The 21,370-nt window shown below is 42.6% G+C and overlaps 1 protein-coding gene across 2 annotated transcripts in view; it reads left to right on the top strand.

The window, feature by feature from the left end:
* CHAT (choline O-acetyltransferase) overlaps positions 1 to 21,370 on the top strand; it is a 58,600-nt gene that overhangs the window by 11,580 nt on the left and 25,650 nt on the right. For both annotated transcript variants that reach the window (XM_074958733.1, XM_074958734.1), the window contains exons 4-7: positions 420 to 538; positions 3,507 to 3,560; positions 8,643 to 8,823; positions 10,428 to 10,605. In XM_074958733.1, the coding sequence (XP_074814834.1) occupies positions 420 to 538; positions 3,507 to 3,560; positions 8,643 to 8,823; positions 10,428 to 10,605 (532 nt within the window). The remainder of the gene's footprint in view (positions 1 to 419; positions 539 to 3,506; positions 3,561 to 8,642; positions 8,824 to 10,427; positions 10,606 to 21,370) is intronic.

Below are 21,370 nucleotides of genomic sequence, written 5' to 3' on the forward strand. Positions count from 1 at the left end.
ATAATAAAATTAGCATCTAGGCAATATCAACTGACATTTGCAGCAACTATCTCCACAAGGAAAGCCTACACTGGTTAAATTCTACCCATCCTTGAAAATACAGTTGGTGCCATTAAGAAATAAACACTTACCATTGGTTCTTAAACCTACTTTGTTGTGAACAAATATATAGGTAATAATACAATAAACTTGTTTTTTTTTATGGTGCACACTGTAAATTACCATAGATTGAATGATAGGATAATGGATTTGTGGCTGATTTAGAGTGAGCTGAGCCCACTGAGCCCAGACTGAAAATGATCAATGGCCCCATTAATCAAAGCCCACATTTAATGCATAGTGCCACCACACACACACACACACACACACACACACACACACTTTTACTTGGTTGTAAGATTTTCCTCCCCTTCCCTTAGGTGTTTAACTACTGGTTGGATGACATGTACCTCAGCAACCGGTTGGCTCTTCCAGTCAATTCCAGCCCTGCAATTATCTTTGCTCGTCAACATTTCAAGGATGTGAATGACCAGCTGAGGTAACGTATTAAAGACCACAGCTTTTGCCTCTGAAAAAAACCCTTTAAATATGCTACTCTGGCAAACAGGCAAGTAGCTTGTTTGAACAAATGAGGGTGCCAGTCATTAAACCATTCCCTACCGTACATACTGGCTAGAGGCAGCTTCTAGTTTCACTCACGCAGAAACCTTAAGTTAAGAATTATACTTTTTAATAGAAAATTTTGCCATCACATTTATCATTTTAGACAAAATATACTAGTGGAAATTTTAAAACTAGGGATATTTGTGAAGCATCTTAAACTGCTCATCAGATACTTTCCCAAATCAGAGCTCTTTGCTGGGAAAGGAAATCCTGAGTCCATGCGTGCTGTTTAGACTGGAACAGTCTCCAATATGCTACAGTTACAACTCAGCAAACTGTAGCAGAGCCCTACATGTCAGCCACCCTAATCGGAGGTCTTTGCGCCATGCAGGAAAAACATTTGTGCTCAGTTGAGCATCTCCTGGGGACTGATGAGTAGGGAAAAATATAAGCCCAAAAGTTAGTATACTGCCCCATCTCCCGACCATGTACCCCCAGGCTGCGCAAGTGCTGGAAAGTGGGCACTAACTTTGCTAGTGTCAAAACAACCTGAAAGTGCAATGGAAACAACTGGGATACCAAGAACTAGTATCAAGAAATCAACACCCTCCGACAATACGATAAAATCCATTCTAAAACAACAGTGAGTGCTTTGTTGTCATTGATCAGATAACAGATTAATGGAAAAACCTGCTGCAGAGCCCAAAGAAAAGAACTTGGAGATTCAATATTAAAACATGAGCTAGAAGAAAATCATTTCCGGGACTCATGAAGAATTAGGCTATGTACAACAGAGCTGACTGAAGGATAAGAAAACAGGGTTTGGGGGAGAAGGGTCCCTTTAACAGACAGTGTTTTCAAAAATTACTTTATATCAAAAAGTAATTGCATTACTCCTGATTATACCTGCTGCTGCACATAAAACCAACGAATTCTGGAGCCCTGTTCCTTCTAAAATCACCAGCATCCAAAGAACATTTTTGGTGTTGACCATTTCCCTATATGGATATAAGGGTGGCTAAATTTATTTTAAAAAGTGAAAACATAAAGAATAAACAAAGTTTATACAAGCCAAGTACACAATAAACATCCCCAGATGCTATTAAAAAAGTAAGCTTCCAATTCTCAACCTTTGCCAAATCATTTCCCCCTTTTTAAACAGCAATACAAAGCAAAGCTACTTTCAAATATTGCAGATTTCCTCTTTGCTTTTAGTACTTTCCAGTTGCACATTACTGAAACACTAAATTGCATATGAATTTATGCTATTATAATTTTGAAAAACAGCCAGAACCTTGAAGCTGATCTGTATTATATTAAAATTTTGCATAGACAGAGCACCATGTCTTTTTTTAAACCTACTCTAAACATTAGAATAAATGTGCTTCCTCTTGTTACTGAATAGATTCACTGTGCACATTCTTTTCTATGAAACTGTTTTGCATTTCTCTAATGCATATGATGTGTAACATGCAAACACTTTTAGCATAGAAGATCCCATTCAGAAACACAGCAAATGGGCGGTCTGAGGAAATAATGTTCCTGCCCTACAGCCATGGAGCAAGAGTATATATTTCAGGACAGCAAGTACTTCAATACACCAGGTAGTATTTAAGCGTTTATATTGCTGAGACTCCTATCAAGGATGCAGCCCCCATCCCGTTCTGTAAACAACTACTTCCAAGTATCCTCTTGTGGTATCCAGTCTAATTTTGTTTAATTGTTAAGTAAGGATCATCATTACATGATTGTAAATTCTGTGGGGCAGGGATTGTCATTTTGTTCTGTGTTTGTATAGCACCTAGTACAATGGGGTCCTGGTCCATGATTAGGCACTATGCTCATAAAAATACATAACACTAATTATATACACTAGTCAACTAATTCTTCCTCTGCATGTGTATTTTAACATTAATCATAGCTGTTGTTTTTTTTTGTTCTTGCCAAGAGACAGACTCTGTTATGCTGTAGAGCAGAGGTTCTCAAACTGTGGTCTGTGGACCACCAGTGGTCTGTGAGCTCCATTCAGGTGGTCCGTGAAAAATTCTCTCTGAACTGCATGCCTGGATGGCCACACACGAGAGAATGAAGGGCTATCCACTTAATTAATGGAGTTGCGCAGGCAGGGCTCCACTAATTAGGTGCCTGGACCCTGGAGAAGACACACATGTAAGGAGAGGTGGTGGACTTGGGGGGAATAAGGGGTAGGTGGGAGGAGTGGGGTGAGAAGAGGGGATGAGGGGGAATTTGGGACGTGCAGGGCTGTGGCAGCCAGAGAAAGAGGCAACTTTTCCCAGCTCCAGGGCTGCAGCTGCTGGGGAGAGACGGCCCTCCTTCCCAGCCTAAGCTCTGTGGCTGCTGTGGCAGGGGAGAGATACCCACCCTTCCCAGCTGCAGATCAGGGGCTTCGGTGGTGTGGGAGGGAGGGAGAGCCCCCCCCCTCCTTCCCAGCCCCAGCTCAGGGGCTGCCATGGCGGGGGAGAGTGGGAGAGCCCCCCCCCTCCTTCCCAGCCCCAGCTCGGGGGCTGCCGTGGCGGGGGGGAGAGAGAGCACATCCATCGCATTAGAAAGATGAGACTACTGATATTAAAATATGAGTTGTGTGCTTTTATCTGTAGAACCAAAAAAAATTAATTATTATTTTTTTTTATATAGCACTTTTATCTAAAGCACTTTACAATAGTTAGCTAACGGTACAAAATAACATTTGGAAAGATCATTAAGTGGTCCGCCGAGACCCTCATCAATTTTCAGGTGATCTGCGGAAAAAAAAGTTTGCGAACCACTGCTGTAGAGTATAATTGATCTTTATGGGCCTTCTTGGGCTCAGGCTGAACTCCCAGAAACGGCACCAAGTTGCTGCATGGCAAAAGAGTGAGGTTATTTCTATTTTTTACTTACAGGTTTGCTGCTAATCTCGTTTCAGGAGTGCTGGATTATAAAGCTTTACTGGATGCGTAAGTATTTTGGAAATAGAATCACTGACTGACTACAAATATAAAGAGCTCTGATTAGAAATACTTGGAGGTGTCGAAAGTCAGGCTACATTAGGCCATAATTCGTTGGACCAGTCTAATGTTAGGAACTGAAATGCTTCAGGTATGGTAGCTTTGGCAACACCATGATAGCTTTACATGCTTCTCCTTTATGACTACAATATGAGGTGCCAGTTGAGGATTCTTCATAAGTCATGTCAGTCATCTGTCAGATACACAGTTCAACCTACAGTACAATGTAAAAATCTGACTAATGTGACTGTTTCAGATGTACCTAAGGAGTCCATCCTCTCCAACCACAGATCAATGAGTGGCAGTGTCATAGCAAAAATAACGAGGAATCCTTGTGGCACATTAGAGACTAACAAATTTTGGGGGGCATAAGCTTTTGTGGGCTATTACCCACTTCATTAAATGCATGGAGTGAAAAATACACTAGGTAGGTATAAATATACACCACATGAAAAGATGGGAGTTGCCTTACCAAGTGGGGGTCAGTGCTAACAAGGCCAATTCAATTAGGGTGGATGTGGCCCATTCCCAACAGTTGACAAGAAGGTGTGAGTATCAACAGAAGGAACCAGCCACTCCCAGTCTTTATTCAGGCCTAATTTGATGGTGTCAAGTTTGCAAATTAATTCCAGTTCTGAAGTTTTTTTGTTGAAGAATGGCCACTTTTAAGTCTGTTATTGAGAGTCCAGGAAGATGGAAGTGCTCTCCTACCAGTTTTTGAATGTTACAATTCTTGATGTCCGATTTGTGTCCATTTATTCTTTTGCATAGAGACTGTCCGGTTTGGCCAATGTACATGGCAGAGGGGCGTTGCTGGCACATGATGGCATATATCACATTGGTAGATGTGCAGGTGAATGAGCCCCTGATGGTGTGGCTGATGTGGTTAGGTCCTATGATGGTGTCCCTTGAATAGATATGCGGACAGAGTTGGCAACGGGGTTTGTTGCAGGGATTGGTTCCTGGGTTAATGTTTCTGTTGTGTGGTGTGTCATAGCAAAGTTTGCTAACAGCCCTATGTATTACTTGAGAACCACCAGTTTGGTAAACTCCCTCACAAGTATCTCTACAATTTTCCATATTTCTGATATTCACCTCTCCACCATGGTTAATTTGTTAATAGACATCCCCTATCCCATCCCAAAATAATAAACCCCACAAGAGGAAGCGTAATCACACCCAGGTTCTACTGCTGGTATTTAACCAAAAAAGTTGTAATCCATTTTTCCTGTTGTAAATGTAGGAAAATATCTCCAGCAGTCCTTGAGAACTATTAATAACAGTATTTTACATATATAGCACCATTCATCCAAAAGAATTTTACAAACTACATTCCAGCAGTACCACTGAAATGCATCCACCCAAAGAGTGGAATGTGGCAGACAACCAAGGCACAGTACACTGCACCATAATGGAGGAAGGGAACATTTTCAATCATGGGATAATGAGAGTCCCCTTGTCACGAATCCTGACCAGCATTCATTTGGGCCAGGGAAAGACAAAGTCGATATTTAGCCATCTGAGGTCTCACCTAGGGTGACCAGATAGAAAGTGTGAAAAATCGGGGGGGGGGAGGGGGCAATAGGTGCCTATATAAGAAAAAGCCCCAAATATGGGGACTGTCCCTATAAAATCGGGATATATGGTCACCCTAGTTTCACCACCTGTGAATTGACTATAAGAAAAGAAATTGGAAGGAGTTGTTGGATTTTTTTACTTCAAAATCTAAGACTATTCAAAAACTTATCACACTTGATTGCTCAGGAACATGTGCTTTTGTCTAAGATAAACTATAGAACTGTATGCCATATCTGCATATCTAAAAATACAGATGTTGATATGTTACAAACTATTTTGTCGCTACATCTTTACATGACAGTACGGTATGCATCTTTGAAGAGCTAGGAATACATATTGCTTAGCAAAGATGTAAAATTTTATCTTTAATATTTTGACCTGGGTTCCTTGATCTAAAGAAGACGTGTCACAGTATTCCTTGCCTCTCTTTAATAATTCTTTACTCCTTTGTCTATGAAGTTCTACTGTTGTTGCTTAGCTTTGGGTACCAACACTAATATTTCCTCATTATAACTATTAATATTTCAATATCCATTGTTGCCCTTTTACAGCCATAGGATAATCAATGTAATCCTAGCATCTTTTGAATCACTACATAGGCAAACACAATAGGCACAAAACTAGTATGCAAAAGCAGTTCATAACTTTCCGAAGTACAGTAAAAACTTTATTATCCGGCATGTTGGTGGAATGGTGGTGCCAGTTAGTCAAAAATTCCAGTTAAGTAAGAGTTATACTTACCAATGGAATACCAATTTTCAAAGAAATAGAATACAAAAAATGAATAAAATATAAAATAGTATACAGGTACCGTACTCACCAATCCAGTAGTAGTAGTGCACTGCAGAGTGGTTGGTTTCTTGAAGCACTTAGGTGTATACAGGTAAAGTTTTCTATACAGTAGGTTATCTTATGACACTACGTATCACTATGGGCTGCACATGGCGGACACCCAGATCACTAAAAATAAACTTAACACTAAAACTATACTGAACATAATTTAATCTTTGATGATTCAGAAGGCACTTCAGGATCTTGCAGTGCCTTGGCGTCATCATTATAAACATCAATTATCATTGTAGACGTAGAAGGTGTAGGAGATTGCGTTGAATCTTTAATGACCCTCTGACATACCCTTGAAGCTGGTGTTTTGAATAAATCCCTGGTATCGGCTTGCTTACTTGTCTTCCACCTCTTTTGCATAAAAGTAGAGTGTAGAATATGCAGTTGCATAACCTCCTGGGCAGTATACTAGTCCCAGTTACTAGATTGAAGATTTGTTTTGGGAAATATCAGAAATGCTGGTTAATAGAGCTTTCTGGTTGATAAAGTGCCGGATAACACAGCTTTTACTTGTATGTAGTTTTAGCTATTTAGATAGCCCAGTTGCCTGGGTAAAGTATTTCAAACAAAGCCTAACTTAGACAGACAAAAATATTATAACACAAGAACATAGCTTAAGGTATTAAATCAGTGCAAGTTTTGTTGTCAGAACAATATAGTATAATTGTTCCTAAAATCATTATAATCACAGGCTTTCTTATCATCATTGTTATTATATACTATTCTTGTAAAAATAGGCCCAAAATGAGATTGGGAATCCATTGGGCTTTGCACTACATCAGAATATAAGAGACTGTCTCTGGCCCAAAGAGCTGACAATCTAAATAGACAAGACAAAGGTGGAGGGTGGAAATAAATGAAGTATTATTATCCCCATTTTACAGATGAGGACCTGAGACACAGAGAGATTAAGTGACTTTTCCAAGGAAGTAAGTCATACAGGAAGTCTATGGCAGACCTGGGAATTAGAAAATTTTCTCCTGGTCTAGTATCTTAACCACAAGACCAGCAATTTCCCTGTGGCCCCTGCCTACAATGACAACTACTTTAGTTTCTACTGCATTGACAGTATAGTGTCCTACAATCTGTAATCAGAAAAGAAAATATTCCACAGAAAAGTAACCAGATTTTGTTCTGGTCACTAAAGAGGCACTTTAGTGTGTATTGTTGCCAGACTCCTAGCAATTAAAAAGGATCCAGCTGCTAAATTTCAGCCTTTACTTCCCCCATGTGTCACACTAAGGACCAAAGTTGTTTGGTAGTGTTAAATTAACTCCTCACAGTCAAGATGATTCCCCTCCATCCTACACATTCTACTGATTTCCAGAGATGGAGATGTTTCCCTTAAACATTCTAAGCAACTCTAGCCTGGACTTCCAGTACAAACCAAACATGGCCTTCTAGGGCAGAGATGGGCAAACTACGGCCCACAGGCCACATCCGGCCCGCGGGCCCGTCCTGCCCGGCCCCTGAGCTCCTGGCCCGGGAGGCTAGCCCCCAGTCCCTCCTCTGCTGTTCCCCCTCCCCCGCAGCCTCAGCTCACTGCGCCACTGGCACAATGCTCTGGGCGGCGGGGCTGCAAGCTCCTGGGGCGGGGCAGCGCAGCTGCAGAGCCCGGCCTGACCCGGTGCTCTGTGCTGCGCAGTGTGTGGCTGGCTCCAGCCGGGCAGTACAGCTGTAGCGCTGCCAGCCACAGGTACTCCAGGCAGCATGGTAAGGGGGCAGGGAGCAGGGCGGGTTGGATAGAGGGCAGGGGCGTTCAGGGTGGTGGTCAGGGGGCGGGGGTGTGGATGGGGTTGGGCCGGCCAGAGGACGGGGAACAGGGGGGTTGAATGGGGGCAAGGGTCCTGGGGGGGGCAGTCAGGAAGAAGAGAGGGTTGGATGAGGCAGCGGGGGGCAGTCAGAGGCGGGGGTACTGGGAGCGGTCAAGGGACAGGGAGTGGATGGGGCAGGGGTGCATCAGTGGGCAAGAAGCAGGGAGGGGCAGATGTGGGGGGGGGAGCTGGGCCACACCTGGCTGTTTGCCTCCCCTAACCAGCCCTCCATACAATTTCCGAAACCCGATGCAGCCCTCAGGCCAAAAAGTTTGCCCGTCCGTGTTCTAGGGTGCATGTCAACTTCAGATGTTCAACTGACTTTCATTTATTCTACAGAGTTTTGAGGGTCCCTTCTAAGCAAGCTCCCTACTCCTATCACAGGACTCTTGGGGTTCCTTCTTTTTGTTTTGTTTTTGGATGGGCAGGGGCTACATATGTGAAAGATTTTATACTGGATGAGGAAAAGTGCAAGTGTACTGTATATTCACAGATGATGAATATATGTTGCAGTCACTGATTTGCATGCCCTGCTATTGTTTGAGTCTCCAACACATATTCATTGAATGCAAATACAATTGCTTAATGAATATGCATGAATCTGCCAGGAATGATGTATTTAACTTTGGTATGGGAATTCATCTATTTCCTTACACTGTAATCTTGTTTTTATTATTCCATTTGTATTGTACCTAATCTAATTGTAACAGAACAAAGGACAGATTAGATTTCTTTTCCTTTCTGTGTCTCTCTCTTTCTACTTTTCTCTGGCTTTGTTTCTCTCCCCTCTCTCCAGCAATGCTATACCTGTTGATTTTGCTCGTGGACAGCTGTCTGGTCATCCTCTCTGTATGAAGCAATACTATGGACTCTTTTCTTCCTATCGTCTTCCAGGCCATACCAAAGATACTCTTGTGGCCCAGAAAAGCAGCATAATGCCAGAACCAGAGCACATCATTGTTGCTTGTAACAATCAGGTGAGTAGACATTATGTTTTTAAACCTTTTCCTCTTTCCTTCAGAAATCGGGTATGCATAAATTTGCTTGATAACAATGTAATACGATCATTGGTCCAGGATCCCATTGAATATACAATAGATGATGGCACTGGACTCAGGCCTGAAGCCCATACTCAGTTCTTATCAGTGATGTGCTGCCAGCAGTTTAACAAGAAGTTCCCATCGTTTTGTTCCCTTCCTAGCCCAGCTTACATTGTGAGTACATTGCTGCTGCGAGGATGGATGTGGGACTGGGGAAAATACTAATTTAGTTTCCACTCAAATAAAAACACTTCTCAAGCAGGGAAGCAACACCACTGGCAAACAAATTTATACAACGTGCATTTGCTGAAATGTTTATATTTTAACCTGAAAACTCTATTGGGTATATTGGCATACCGCATAGTGTTCAGCCTGTATAATTTAGAGCGAGGGTGGGAGGAGAAGAGACCTTCTACAGTACCCCTCCCATACAGCATTTGTTTGGAAGTTCCTGACATTTAGTACAATATGGTGCATTCCAAAGGCAAAGATTTTGCTTTTTTAAATGTATTATAAGGAGCAGAGCTGGTTACAAAACAGGATTTCTCTTCCACAGAAAATTCTGACATTTTGAATTGTGTTTTCTTTCTAAATCAAGATGAAAAGCCAAAGTTTCAGAATCATTGGCAATGTCATGAGGAAATTTTCTGGATAGCTAAGGCAGCATCCTTGGAATCCCTGCCTGCCGGCCTGTGTGGGCCTAACAGAACAACAAGCCAACTGAGAGTAATAATGGGAGGGCAGAAGATTAAGGAACCTGCGGGTGGTGTGAAGAGTGAGGAATGACATGTCTATGGGGAAGGAACTGGCAGTGAAAGTCTATTTGTGGGGGCTGAAGATGGATAATCAGAGGGAAAGAATCTGGTCATCTTTTTTGTGGTGTGGGTTTTTGTGTTGTTTTTGGCAGGAGGGGAAGTTCTGGTAGATCTAGGTCCGAGCTGGTCTTAATCTGACCCTGTCAGTTTCTCCATCAAGGTGGTTTGGATTAATCTGGAAAAGCATCAAGACACCTGGTTGTTTATCCATCCACAATAGATCACTTAATCTTCTACAGTTTACTTATTGCTAATGGTCAGCTTTTGAATGCTGGCAAAACTTTAGAGAGCAAGCAGTGTAATTTAGCACATAATAAATGGGTTATAAAAAGCTCTGTGGGTTCCACATGTAACAGTATTGCATATCCCTATGCTATTTTTAAAAGAGCTGGGACTATGGAAATTATTAACATGCTTCCTGGTTTTAATGGCTCAGGTGTTTTTAAACTTATTCAAACAATGTAAGCCTTATTCTGCTCTCACTCCCATTGTAAATCAGGAGCCACTCAACTGAAGTCAGTGGAGTTACACTGGTATCAAACCCAAACACAGGTGAGAGCACAGTATCAGGCCCCAGCATGTTATCACACCACTTCTCTCAGCCACTAATTCTCATTGTGCAGAGCTGCAGCACCTCCAGGCCATCCCACATTGAGCGAGATGTTTTCTTACAGAGCTCAGTATAATCTGTCTGTGATCCTTCTGACTTTTATCATTTCCCTGCAGTTCTTTGTTTTGGATGTTGTAATTAATTTCCGCCGTCTCAGCGAAGGGGATCTATTCACTCAGTTAAGAAAGATAGTCAAAATGGCAGAGAATGAAGAAGAGAGGCTGCCTCCAATTGGTCTACTGACATCAGATGGAAGAACCGAGTGGGCAGAGGCCAGGACAATCCTCATGAAAGGTTAGCAGCGGCAATCCCAACCTTCTCTTCTTCATCCTCCTCATCATCATCACTTGTCCTTGATGGGAGATGATCCTTAAGGCAAATAGATGGCTAAAATCTCAGCCATATTGTTGAATTCCTCTAGCATGAGGAAGTTCAATTCTTGTATGATTTTGAGCCTTCAGCTGTGTAACTCCAAGGGCAATACCATGTTGCAAGATTTCATCCCATGCTTTGTCTTTCATCTGATAAATTCTGAACATACCATCAGAGTTTGTGATTTGTCTATTTCTTCATGGTCAAACTGTGATAATGAGTACAATGCATCCGTAGGCTTTAGAAAGTGTTGGATAGTCTAGCACTTTGTTTTACACCGTGTTCAGACTGAAGCAAGGTAAGGGAAATTTTCCTATTTATCTTTCTCTCTGGACAATGTTGGAGTTCATCTTCCTCTCTGAAAAATGCTAAATCATCCCTTTATCTCTGGCTCAGAGATACTAGGACGAATACTATTTGTGCTATTAAGATTAGAAATGCACCAGAGTTTACCAAACAGCTTGTCATTTCAAAATATTTCCCCAGAGGATACCCATTTCCCTTTCAGATTACTGATAATGGCTTTTCACACAATCCACCCACCCTCAGCCTTCATTACAACTAAACAAGAAAAATGGAATTTAAGCATTAACTTTTCTATAAAAATGCATAGTATAGAAATGATTTTCTGGAGACCTTCTGCCTATAAGTTACAGTGTTAAGTATAGATTGGAAAAGTCTCTATCTTTTTTAAAATCAACATTATTGAAGAATAATTAGGCTCATTTCTTGTAGTGTTTTCTTCATATTCAACCTGATCGTCAACTGGTGTGATCAGTGTAACTCCATTGACTTCAAAGGAAGTTAAGCCCATTTTAATCAGCTAAGGGTCTGGCTCATTGTGTTTTCATCCACTCAGGATCCCCAGGAACATTGCCTTTGTAAGAGGGCTGACTCTGCAGCTCCCTGCAGCTTACCCTCTGTTACAGCAGTAGTATCTGTTCTGTGGATAGAGAATATCTTATCAAGGAAGTGCCAATCTGATAGCATTGTCCTGCACTAAAATTGATTTGTGTTTAGGAATGTCATCTTCTGCAATGTGCCAGCTTGTTGGAATGCCCAAAGAGTTAATGTTCTTGGCTCTTGTCAGGGTTCCCTCCCCACTCTGAACTCTAGGGTACAGATATGGGGACCCGCAGGAAAGACCCCCTAAGCTTATTTCTACCAGCTTAGGGTAAAACTTCCCCAAGGCACAAACTTTTTGCCCTTGGGGGGTACGCTGCCACCAACGAGTGATTTAACAAAGAATCAGGGAAAGGACCACTTGGAGTTCCTGTTCCCCCAAAATATTCCCCCAAGCCTTACACCCCATTTCCTGGGGAGGCTTGAAAATAGTATCCTTACCAATTGGTTACAAAGTGATCACAGACCCAAACCCCTGGGTCTTAGGATCATAGAGAAATCAGTCAGACTCTTAAAAGAAACAGAACTTTATTAGAAAGAAAAATGGTAAAAGAAGCACCTCTGTGAAATTAGAATGGAAGATAATCTCACAGGCAGTCAGATTCAAAACATAGAGAATCCCTCTAGGCAAAACCTTAAGTTACAAAAATACACAAAAACAAGAATACACATTCCCTCCAGCACAGCGAATTTCACAAGTCAAAAACAAAAGCAAAATCTAATGCATTTTCTAGCTAGATTACTTTCTAACTTTATAGGAGTTGAATTGCTTGCTTTCTTGATCTGTCCCCGGGCAGAGGCATCACACAGACGGACAAAATCTTTTTCTCCCCACCCAGATTTGAAAGTCTCTTGTCTCCTTATTGGTCATTTTGGTCAGGTGCCAGCCAGGTTACTTGAGCTTCTTAACCCTTTACAGGTAAGAGGATTTTATAGTACTGTATCAGAGCTTTTTAACCTCTTCCCTTTAAATTCTGATACGCCCCCCAAATCACAGATAGTGTGAAACACTGGCTGTGATTTCTTCCTGGAGCTCTAGGAGAAAACAGAATTAATAAAACACATGCATCTCTAGATATATTACTAACTGTATAAAGGCTAACAATATTTTCCACATTTCAAGGACGATTTTAATCAGCTGATTCTGGGAAACTTTCACAGGAGAGTGCATCAGCCACTTTGTTAGAAGCTCCTGAAATGTGTTGTATTTCGAAATCAAAATCTTGGTGAGCTAAACTCCACCAAAGAAGTTTTTTGTTATTTCCCTTGGAGGTATGAAGCCACTTTAGCGCAGCATGGTCGGTTTGCAGGTTGAAATGCCGTCCCCAAACGTATGGGCGTAGCTTTTCCAGAGCATAGACAATGGCATAACATTCCTTTTCACTGATTGACCAGTGGCTTTCCCTCTCAGACAGCTTCTTGCTGAGAAACACGACAGGATGGAATTCTTGATTCGGTCCTTCCAGCATTAAGACTGCTCCCACATCATGTTCGGATGCATCTCTGGTTACTAGGAACGGTTTGTCAAAGTCTGGGGCCCTTAGCACAGGGTCAGACATGAGTGTCGCTTTAAGCTGGTTAAAGGCCTTCTGACACTCATCAGTCCACTGAACTGCATTTGGCTGTTTCTTTTTGGTTAGGTCTGTCAGTGGGGCGGCGATTTGGCTGTAGTGCGGTACAAATTGCCTGTAATATCTGGCCAAGTCTAAGAAGGATTGGACCTGTTTCTTTGGCTTTGGGATAGCATCCACTTTGGCCTGTAAGGGGTTGATAGTTCCTTGACCCACCTGGTGTCCAGGGTAAGTCATTTTGTTTAGGCCTATTTGACACTTCCTAGCCTTAACAGTTAGTCCTGCCTCCCTGATGTGCTTGAAAACTTGTTATAGATGCACCAGGTGTTCCTCCCACGAATCAGAAAATATGGCCACATCGTCCAGATAGGCGACTGCATATTCTCCCAGTCCCGCCAGGAGACCATCTACAAGTTTTTGGAAGGTGGCGGGTGCATTTTGCAGCCTGAAAGGGAGCACATTATATTCATACAGCTCGACATGGGTAATGAAGGCTGACCTTTCCTTGGCGGATTCATCTAGCAGTACTTGCCAGTACCCCTTGGTTAAGTCCAAGGTAGAGATGAACTGGGCACATCCCAGTTTCTCCAATAGTTCATCTATGCATGGCATGGATAGTTGTCTGGGCAAGTTATTGCATTTAGTTTACGGTAGTCCACGCAAAAACATATCTCCCCGTCTGGTAATACACAGGATTACCCCCATCTGTAGCATATCCTGGATCTCCTGTTCTATAGCAGTTTTAGCTGGAGGAGACACCCGGTAAGGTTGGGCTCTAATTGGGTGAGCATTACCTGTGTCAATGGAGTGGTTTGCCCATTCGGTCCGTCCTGGGGTGGCTGAGAACATCGGCACGTAGCTAGGGCACAGCTCCTTGATCTGCTGTTGCTGCATACACCCAAGGGTCAGGGAGAGGTTCACCTCTTCCATGCCACCATCACTTTTCCCTTCATAGTAGACAACTTCAGGCCACTCAACATCTCCTCCCTGGGCTGTAAACTGACAAACCTTTAATTCTCTGGAATAAAAGGGCTTTAGAGAATTAATATGGTACACCTTAGGCTTTCGGTTTGAAGTGGGGAATGCTATGAGATAATTAACAGCTCCCAGGCGCTTTTGGACTGTGAATGGCCCTTTCCACGATGCTTCCATTTTATGGGCCTGGAGCGCCTTTAAGACCATGACCTGGTCCCCTACTTTGAAGGACCGCTCTCTGGCATGTTTATCATACCAGGCTTTTTGCTCTTTTTGAGCATCTTTTAGGTTTTCTTTAGCAAGGGCTAAAGAGGTTCAGAGGGTGTTTTGTAGGTTGGTTACAAAGTCCAGAATGTTAGTTCTGGAGAAGGTGTAAATCCCTCCCATTGCTGCTTCACCAACTGTAATGGCCCCTTAACCTCCTAGCCATACACAAGTTCAAATGGTGAAAACCGTAAACTGGGATGTGGTACAGCTCTGTAGGCAAAGAGCAACTGCTGCAACACTAGGTCCCAATCATTGGAGTGCTCATTTACGAATTTATGTATCATGGCCCCCAAAGTTCCATTAAACTTCTCCACCAGGCCATTTGTTTGATGGTGGCAACCAAGTGATTCACCCCAGGAGTTTCCCAAAGGCTTTCCATGGTTCCTGCCAGGAAATTAGTTCCCGAATCTGTCAGGATGTTGAAGGGCCAACCTGGCAAAAATGTCTGTTAATGCCTGGCACACACTTTTAGCCCTGGTGTTGCTTAGAGCTACTGCTTCCGGCCATCAGGTGGCAAAATCCATGAAAGTCAGTATGTACTGCTTTCTTCTGGGTGTCTTTTTCGGAAAAGGACCCAGAATATCCACAGCTACTCGCTGAAATGGAACCTCAATGATGGGGAGTGGCTGGAGAGGGGCTTTGACCTGATCTTGAGGTTTTCCCACTCTTTGGCATACCTGAAGAGACTGGACATAGGTAGAAACATCCTTGCCCATTCCCTCCCAGTGGAAGGACTTCCCCAATCGGTCTTTGGTTCTGTTCACCCCGGCATGGCCACTAGGATGATCGTGGGCTAAGCTCAAGAGCTTTATCCGGTACTTAGTTGGAACTACCAACTGTCTCTGATGATGCCAGTCTTCCTGGTGTCCATCAGAAAGAGTTTCCTTGTATAAAAGTCCTCTTCCTACAACAAACCAGGATCCATTAGAAGAGCCAAGAGGCGGTGGGTTGCTCCGTGCTGCCGTCCAAGCTCCCTGGAGGCTTTCATCTGCTTCCTGTTTGGCCTGGAACTGTTCCCTTGATGCTGCAGTTCCTCACTGGATTGTGGACCTGGGCTTGGTCCCTTGGGAAGCGATACAGGTGATGGGGCTGTTTCCGTTGACTGTGAACCACTCTCCTCTGGTGCACTATGTTGGTGTTCAAGCTCCGCTGAGCCTCTTGTGTAGGGTTATCTGCTGCTGTTGCCAGTGCAGGCTTGGTGGTGCCCTCTGGTGTTGGAGATGTAGATGGGTTTGCAAGCCCTGTGCTGGCAATGGTTCTGGTGCTGGTTGCTTCGACAATTCCAGTTCTGGGACTGGCTTTGGTTGTGTTTCTGCGACTGGCTCCACTACGGCTGTTTCAGTCGTTGGCAGGGGATCCGGTTCCACCACCTCCATCTGAGTCTCTGGTAACACAGATGGGGCCCTGGTGGAAGGCTCAGGAACAGGGATAGGTGGGAAAGCTTGCTTAGTCTGGCTGTGGGTGACGATTCCCACCCTCTTGGCCAGCTTTACATGGTTGGCCAAGTTTTCCCCCAGCGGCATGGGGATGGGATAATCATCATAGACTGCAAAAGTCCACATTCCTGACAGCCCTTGTACTGGACCGGCAACTTGGCTGTAGGCAAGTCAAAAGACTTTGACTTGAAGGGTTGAATCATCACTTGGACCTCTGTCGATTAAGTTGGGGTCTACTAAGGAAGCATGGATAGCTGGCACTTGTGCTCCGGTGTCCCTCCACGCTGTAACCTTCTTCCCGCCCACACTCACAGTTTCCCTCCGCTCTGAGGGTATCTGGGAGGCATCTGGGCCTGAGAACCTTCGGTGTGCCCCCAGTGCAATGAACTGTAATCTGTTGGGGTTCTTGGGGCAGTTGGCCTTTACATGCCCCGGCTTGTTACATTTAAAACATCACCCAGCTGACTGGTCACTGGGGCGAGGTGGGTTGCTGGAGAACGGTGTGGTGGGACAGTAAGATGTCTGGGATTTTCCTTGGGGTGAGGTTGGGGCTTTGGGTTGCCCCTAGTAGTAGGGTGTGGTCTGAGGGTGTCCCTTCTGGTATCCGCTCAAACTGTGATCAGGGTTGTTCCTCTCTCCTCCCTCCACCCATTTTGTTCCAGTTTGCCCCGCCTCTCTGGTGGTCTGGGACTGCTTGTATTGATCAGCATAAGAAGCAAAACTTTCTGCTGAGTCCATTTTCTTATCCCATAAACACTGTTTTATATCATCCTTGGACATATTCAGGAATTGCTCCTGTATCATCAAATCTCGCATGCCTCCAAAGCTAGTTACATCCCAATCTTTGAGCCATTTATCAAAGAGATCTGTCATCTTGTTTACATAAGCCACATTACTTGGTCCAGGCCTTCTCGTAAGGGTTTTAAATTTTATTCGGTAAGTTTCAGGTGTAACTTGAAATTGTTTTAAAACCAAATCCTTGAATTCACTATAGTCAGAAGCCTCACTAATAGGCATCTTATTGAATATGTCCAGAGCTCTTCCAGTCAATTTTGCAACCAATGTGGTCATCTTGTGAGCGTCAGGAATTTTATGGAGTGTGCACAGTCTCTCAAACGTAAGAAAATATTCAGCAATATCACTGGATTCATCATACTGTGGACATAGTCGCTCCCATTTGTGGATTGTCAGGGAAGGATTGTTAGGGTTATCCAGTAGATTCCACTCAGTCCTTGCCTTCTCTAGCTCCAGTTCACGCTTCCTCTCTTTTTCCCTCTCCTCCATTTCTTTTGCCTCCATAGCTCTCTTATGGGCATCCTCCTCTGCCTACATAGCTCTCCTGTGAGCAGCTGCTTTGACTTTCTCTTCTTCCATAGCTCTCTTGTGGGCAGTCTCTTTGGCTTTTTCTTCTCTTTCAGCAGTTTCTTTCTCGAGTTGTTTTAATTCGACCAGTCTCTTATGTTCCTTTTCTTTCTCTTGTATGTCCAGTTCTTTTTGGCTACCCCTCTCTGTCGTCCTAGCCTCTCTGTATTTAACTAGCTTGACCAGAGAGTTAGAAAGAAAAAAAAAAATCCTGTTTGTGAATTCTCAGTTCGCTGTGCTGTAATCTGATGCCTTTGCCTCCAACTGTTCCCAGCTAACAGAAAAATCCTTTTGTTATGCAGCTGCTCTGTCTCCAGGCAAAGAGACAGAACCTGAAGCTCTAATCAGCTTTAAAAAAACCCCTCCCTGTTTTTCAAACAAAGAGAAAAAATTGTCCTTTTAAAATCCTGATGTGCTTTTGGTTCGAAAATGATCCCACCGCTCTGCCACCATGTCAGGATTCCCTCCCCGCTCTGAACTCTAGGGTACAGATGTGGGGACCCACAAGAAAGACCCCCTAAGCTTATTTCTACCAGCTTAGGGTAAAACTTCGCCAAGGCACAAACTTGTCTCCTTATTGGTCATTTTGGTCAGGTGCCAGCCAGGTTACTTGAGCTTCTTAACCCTTTACAGGTAAGAGGATTTTATAGTACTGTATCAGAGCTTTTTAACCCCTTCCCTTTAAATTCTGACAGCTCTGATTTGATTCTTCAATATTCTGATTTTCCTTTTGAGTCAGTTAACTTTGGTTACTCAATGGCTCAATACTTTTGGCTAAGTATTCAGTTGCTTTCATTGTTGAGTCTTGTATTTGCAGCACCCTTTCATTCTCTGAGTTCCATTCCTCCAAATTCCTGAGCAGTGAGCAACATTTCTCTTGATGTCGTTTGTAAATAATCACTATGTAAACACAGAACTTCCAGTGAATTTCTGAGAGAATTCTCTGGTCTAGATACCAGCAAAGAAAGAGAGGCCACCTAAGATGACAAATAGGATATCTAGATGGAAAAAGAGTTATTTGAAAGACCAGATTCTGAAAGAAGGCTTCAAACCTCAGAGGTTTCATGCTAATGTTCATCATAACTGAGTGCTGGAACGTATATGAGCAAAACCAGACTCTGTTTCTGTGTGTGCAATTTTATGCATGCAAACACTTTTCAAGTATTGACACCTACTTGTTCAGGTGAGAGATTGGAGCATCTGTATGTGGAGGCACAGGAAAGGATGTGCAAAACCCAAGACAGACAGATTTTGCACAAGTAAATGTCATGTAGATGTTAGTGCATGTCAAGGCTATGAAAGTTTGGTCCCAAAAATCAAACCTACCTCCTTTATTTTTCCCTATTGGATTGGTAGTCAATTAAGACTATCCTTGGGGAAAAAATGGTTTTCCTAATTAAGTTTACCCCAGCATTTGTGGTATTTCCCATTCTACATGCAGGAAATTCTGTAAATACTATGGTGAAATAAATGTTAATTCTTTTTGTCACTAATTGTAACCTGCATCAGCCACCAAAACACAAAGTGCAGGAGTCATTTCAGAATTATTATTAAAAGAGCCCCTCTGCTGAGACAAAATTTCACCAAGTTGCTAAGCTCTTTTTAGATGGAAAAATAGTAATTAAGGACCTGATCCACAGCCCATTGAAATCAACAGAAAGATTCTCATTGGCTTCAATGGGCTTTTGTTCAGGCCTTTATCAAAATATCACAACATTTGGGGGTACAAGTTTACATACAGCAAAATGGTGGCCATTTCTGTATGAACTTGTAGGAAGAGAACATTTTCTTTAAAACATTGCTATTTTTTTTCTGTTTTCCATAGTTCCTTTAAATCCACTTTTCATTCTGCTTTGCAAGTGGTCTGCTCCTTGGATTTCTACTTGCCATACATTTTGAGCCTATGCTAGAAGGAAATACACATTTTACTTCTGCATGTATGCAAGGGATAAGTGTACACATTTCATGCCCTCTTATTGTTCCCCTCTCATAGCAAATATCTTATCCTTTGATCAGAGTGTGCTTCTAATGATAAAAAAAAAGTCTGTCTTGTGTTTACAAAGGATACCAGATTCACAGCACTGGAAACTGAAGTCAACAGATCAGAGACAGCATAAAATGTGTCAATATCTTTCTCAAATCCCCAAGCTATCAACCCACGCCACATTCATACCAGTAACCTTGACATAAAAAGTTTTCTATCCCAATACCAATTCTCTGAGTCTGTTGGTCTCATAGATCTCAATGTTCTAAAAACAAATAAAATATCAACATGGCCATGGCACTCTCATGCTGTTGGAGTTTGGCTAGACTTTCAGGAAACACCTTCATCCAGGTGAGTCAAAGCAGATGGTGAGATATAATAGCATTAAAATATGCTTAGGGGTTGACTTTGGACACCTAGCAGTTTTATTGCCACTAATGGATGGAGATCTGTCGCCAAACTGATGTCACAGGAAAAAAGAACTGAAGGGACATAAAGAGTAATAGTTGGATATAAAAAAATCATAGCTACTGAATTAGTGAATTTCAGCAAAAGAGGAAAGACAAACCTGTCCGCTGAGTTGCTCCAAACATTTGCAGAAAGAGCTAGTATAGCTTATCCTGATTTTGTTATTTTAAAAGCAATTATTCCCATTTTCTGGCAGATAACAGAAACACAGTATTGCCAATCCCAAGCATTAAATAAAACATGCCAGACCTCAAAAAAAGTCATGAGATTAGCTTAAAAAACATGAGTTTTTTTAAAAAAAAATCTTTGTCTTCTGGTTGCTAAGCCTGTAGGGTACCCTTGTACCACTTTTTCAGGCTTTTCTCTGCAACCATGAGGGCAGAAACTTTTTTTTTAAATGAAGCTGAGAGTTTTCAGCTAATCATCTGTTTCCAGGAGCTGTTGCTCTAAGTGATAGTATAATAATACCTGACAGATAGAGCTTTGCATCTCAAAGCATATGACAATCATTAATGCATTTATCCTCACAACACCCCTGTGAAGTAGGGAAGGGCTACTAATATGGTAAGTCATTGCTACAGATGGAGAACTGAGGCATCGGGAACATTTTTACAGTTGTGGAACGGAGGCATAGAGAGGCTAAATGACTTGCCCAAGGCCACAGAGGAAGTGATGGAGCAGGGAATTGAACCCAGGTCTCTCAAGTCCTAGCCTAGTACCCTAACCATATTACAAAGCTTGCAATAAAAACACAAGAGTTGGCAACAAACTCATCTAGGCGCAGGTGATGGTCTACAATGGGAGCTGGGGCAGACTGAGAGTTAGCCAGTGGCAGTTCTTCAGTGGAGGGAGCAAGGGAGCGAAGCAGCAGGAATGGGTTTTCTACACTGGAAAGGGGTATTGTGAGAATAAACATATTAGAGATTGTGAGGCATTCAGATATAATGGGGGCCATACAAATATGATTCGACAGATAGATAGACAAGAAAGAATGGGTATTTAAGAGGGTGAGGGTGCAGAGGAGCTATAGGGTGTCATACTTGGACACTGGTCACCATTATACACACACAGTCATTAACTGTGAGTTCATATCGCAAAGCTAATAAGGTTCAGAGGTCTAAATTCAGATCTGGTGTAAGCAAGTGAAAATCTACTAAAGTCATTAGAGTTGCAGTCTCACCTACAGTGTCTAAATTAGGCCCATGACTCCCTTCTCTTCTTTTCCTATTTAAAAAAATAGTTCCTCCAGAAAGATTGATTTACCATATTAAATGCAATTCTGTATGTTAGGTAAGGGGGTAAAAGGAACAAATTGTTCATGCAGTTTTTGTTCTCTGCTAGCCCCTTGTTTTCATTCCTTCTAGAATTTTTTCCCCATCCCAAATCATGGTACATGAGTTCTTGTTCAGTTCATTTTCTGCTTACATGATAAACTTGTCAGTGTTTGACTGATTGGTTCTCTGGACATGTTCTGGTTCATTGGTAAGGGCATTTTCCCATTGCTTTACTGTTTCTAGCATGCGAGTCTCATTTTATTCACTTTAAAAACCTAGGTTATCGCAGCCCTGACTCCATGTGTCAGAGTGAGGATTGCTGGTTTGTAGGCAGCTGCTGTAATAAAACGCATAAGCCTGTGAGGTAACATAAGCGAAACATTGAACACGGAGTAAGCAAACAGGGATGGCCGTTTTGTAATTCGCTATCCAACCAGTTTTTGTTTC

Source organism: Natator depressus, chromosome 7, assembly GCF_965152275.1.
Source record: "Natator depressus isolate rNatDep1 chromosome 7, rNatDep2.hap1, whole genome shotgun sequence".
NCBI classification, from domain to species: domain Eukaryota; kingdom Metazoa; phylum Chordata; order Testudines; family Cheloniidae; genus Natator; species Natator depressus.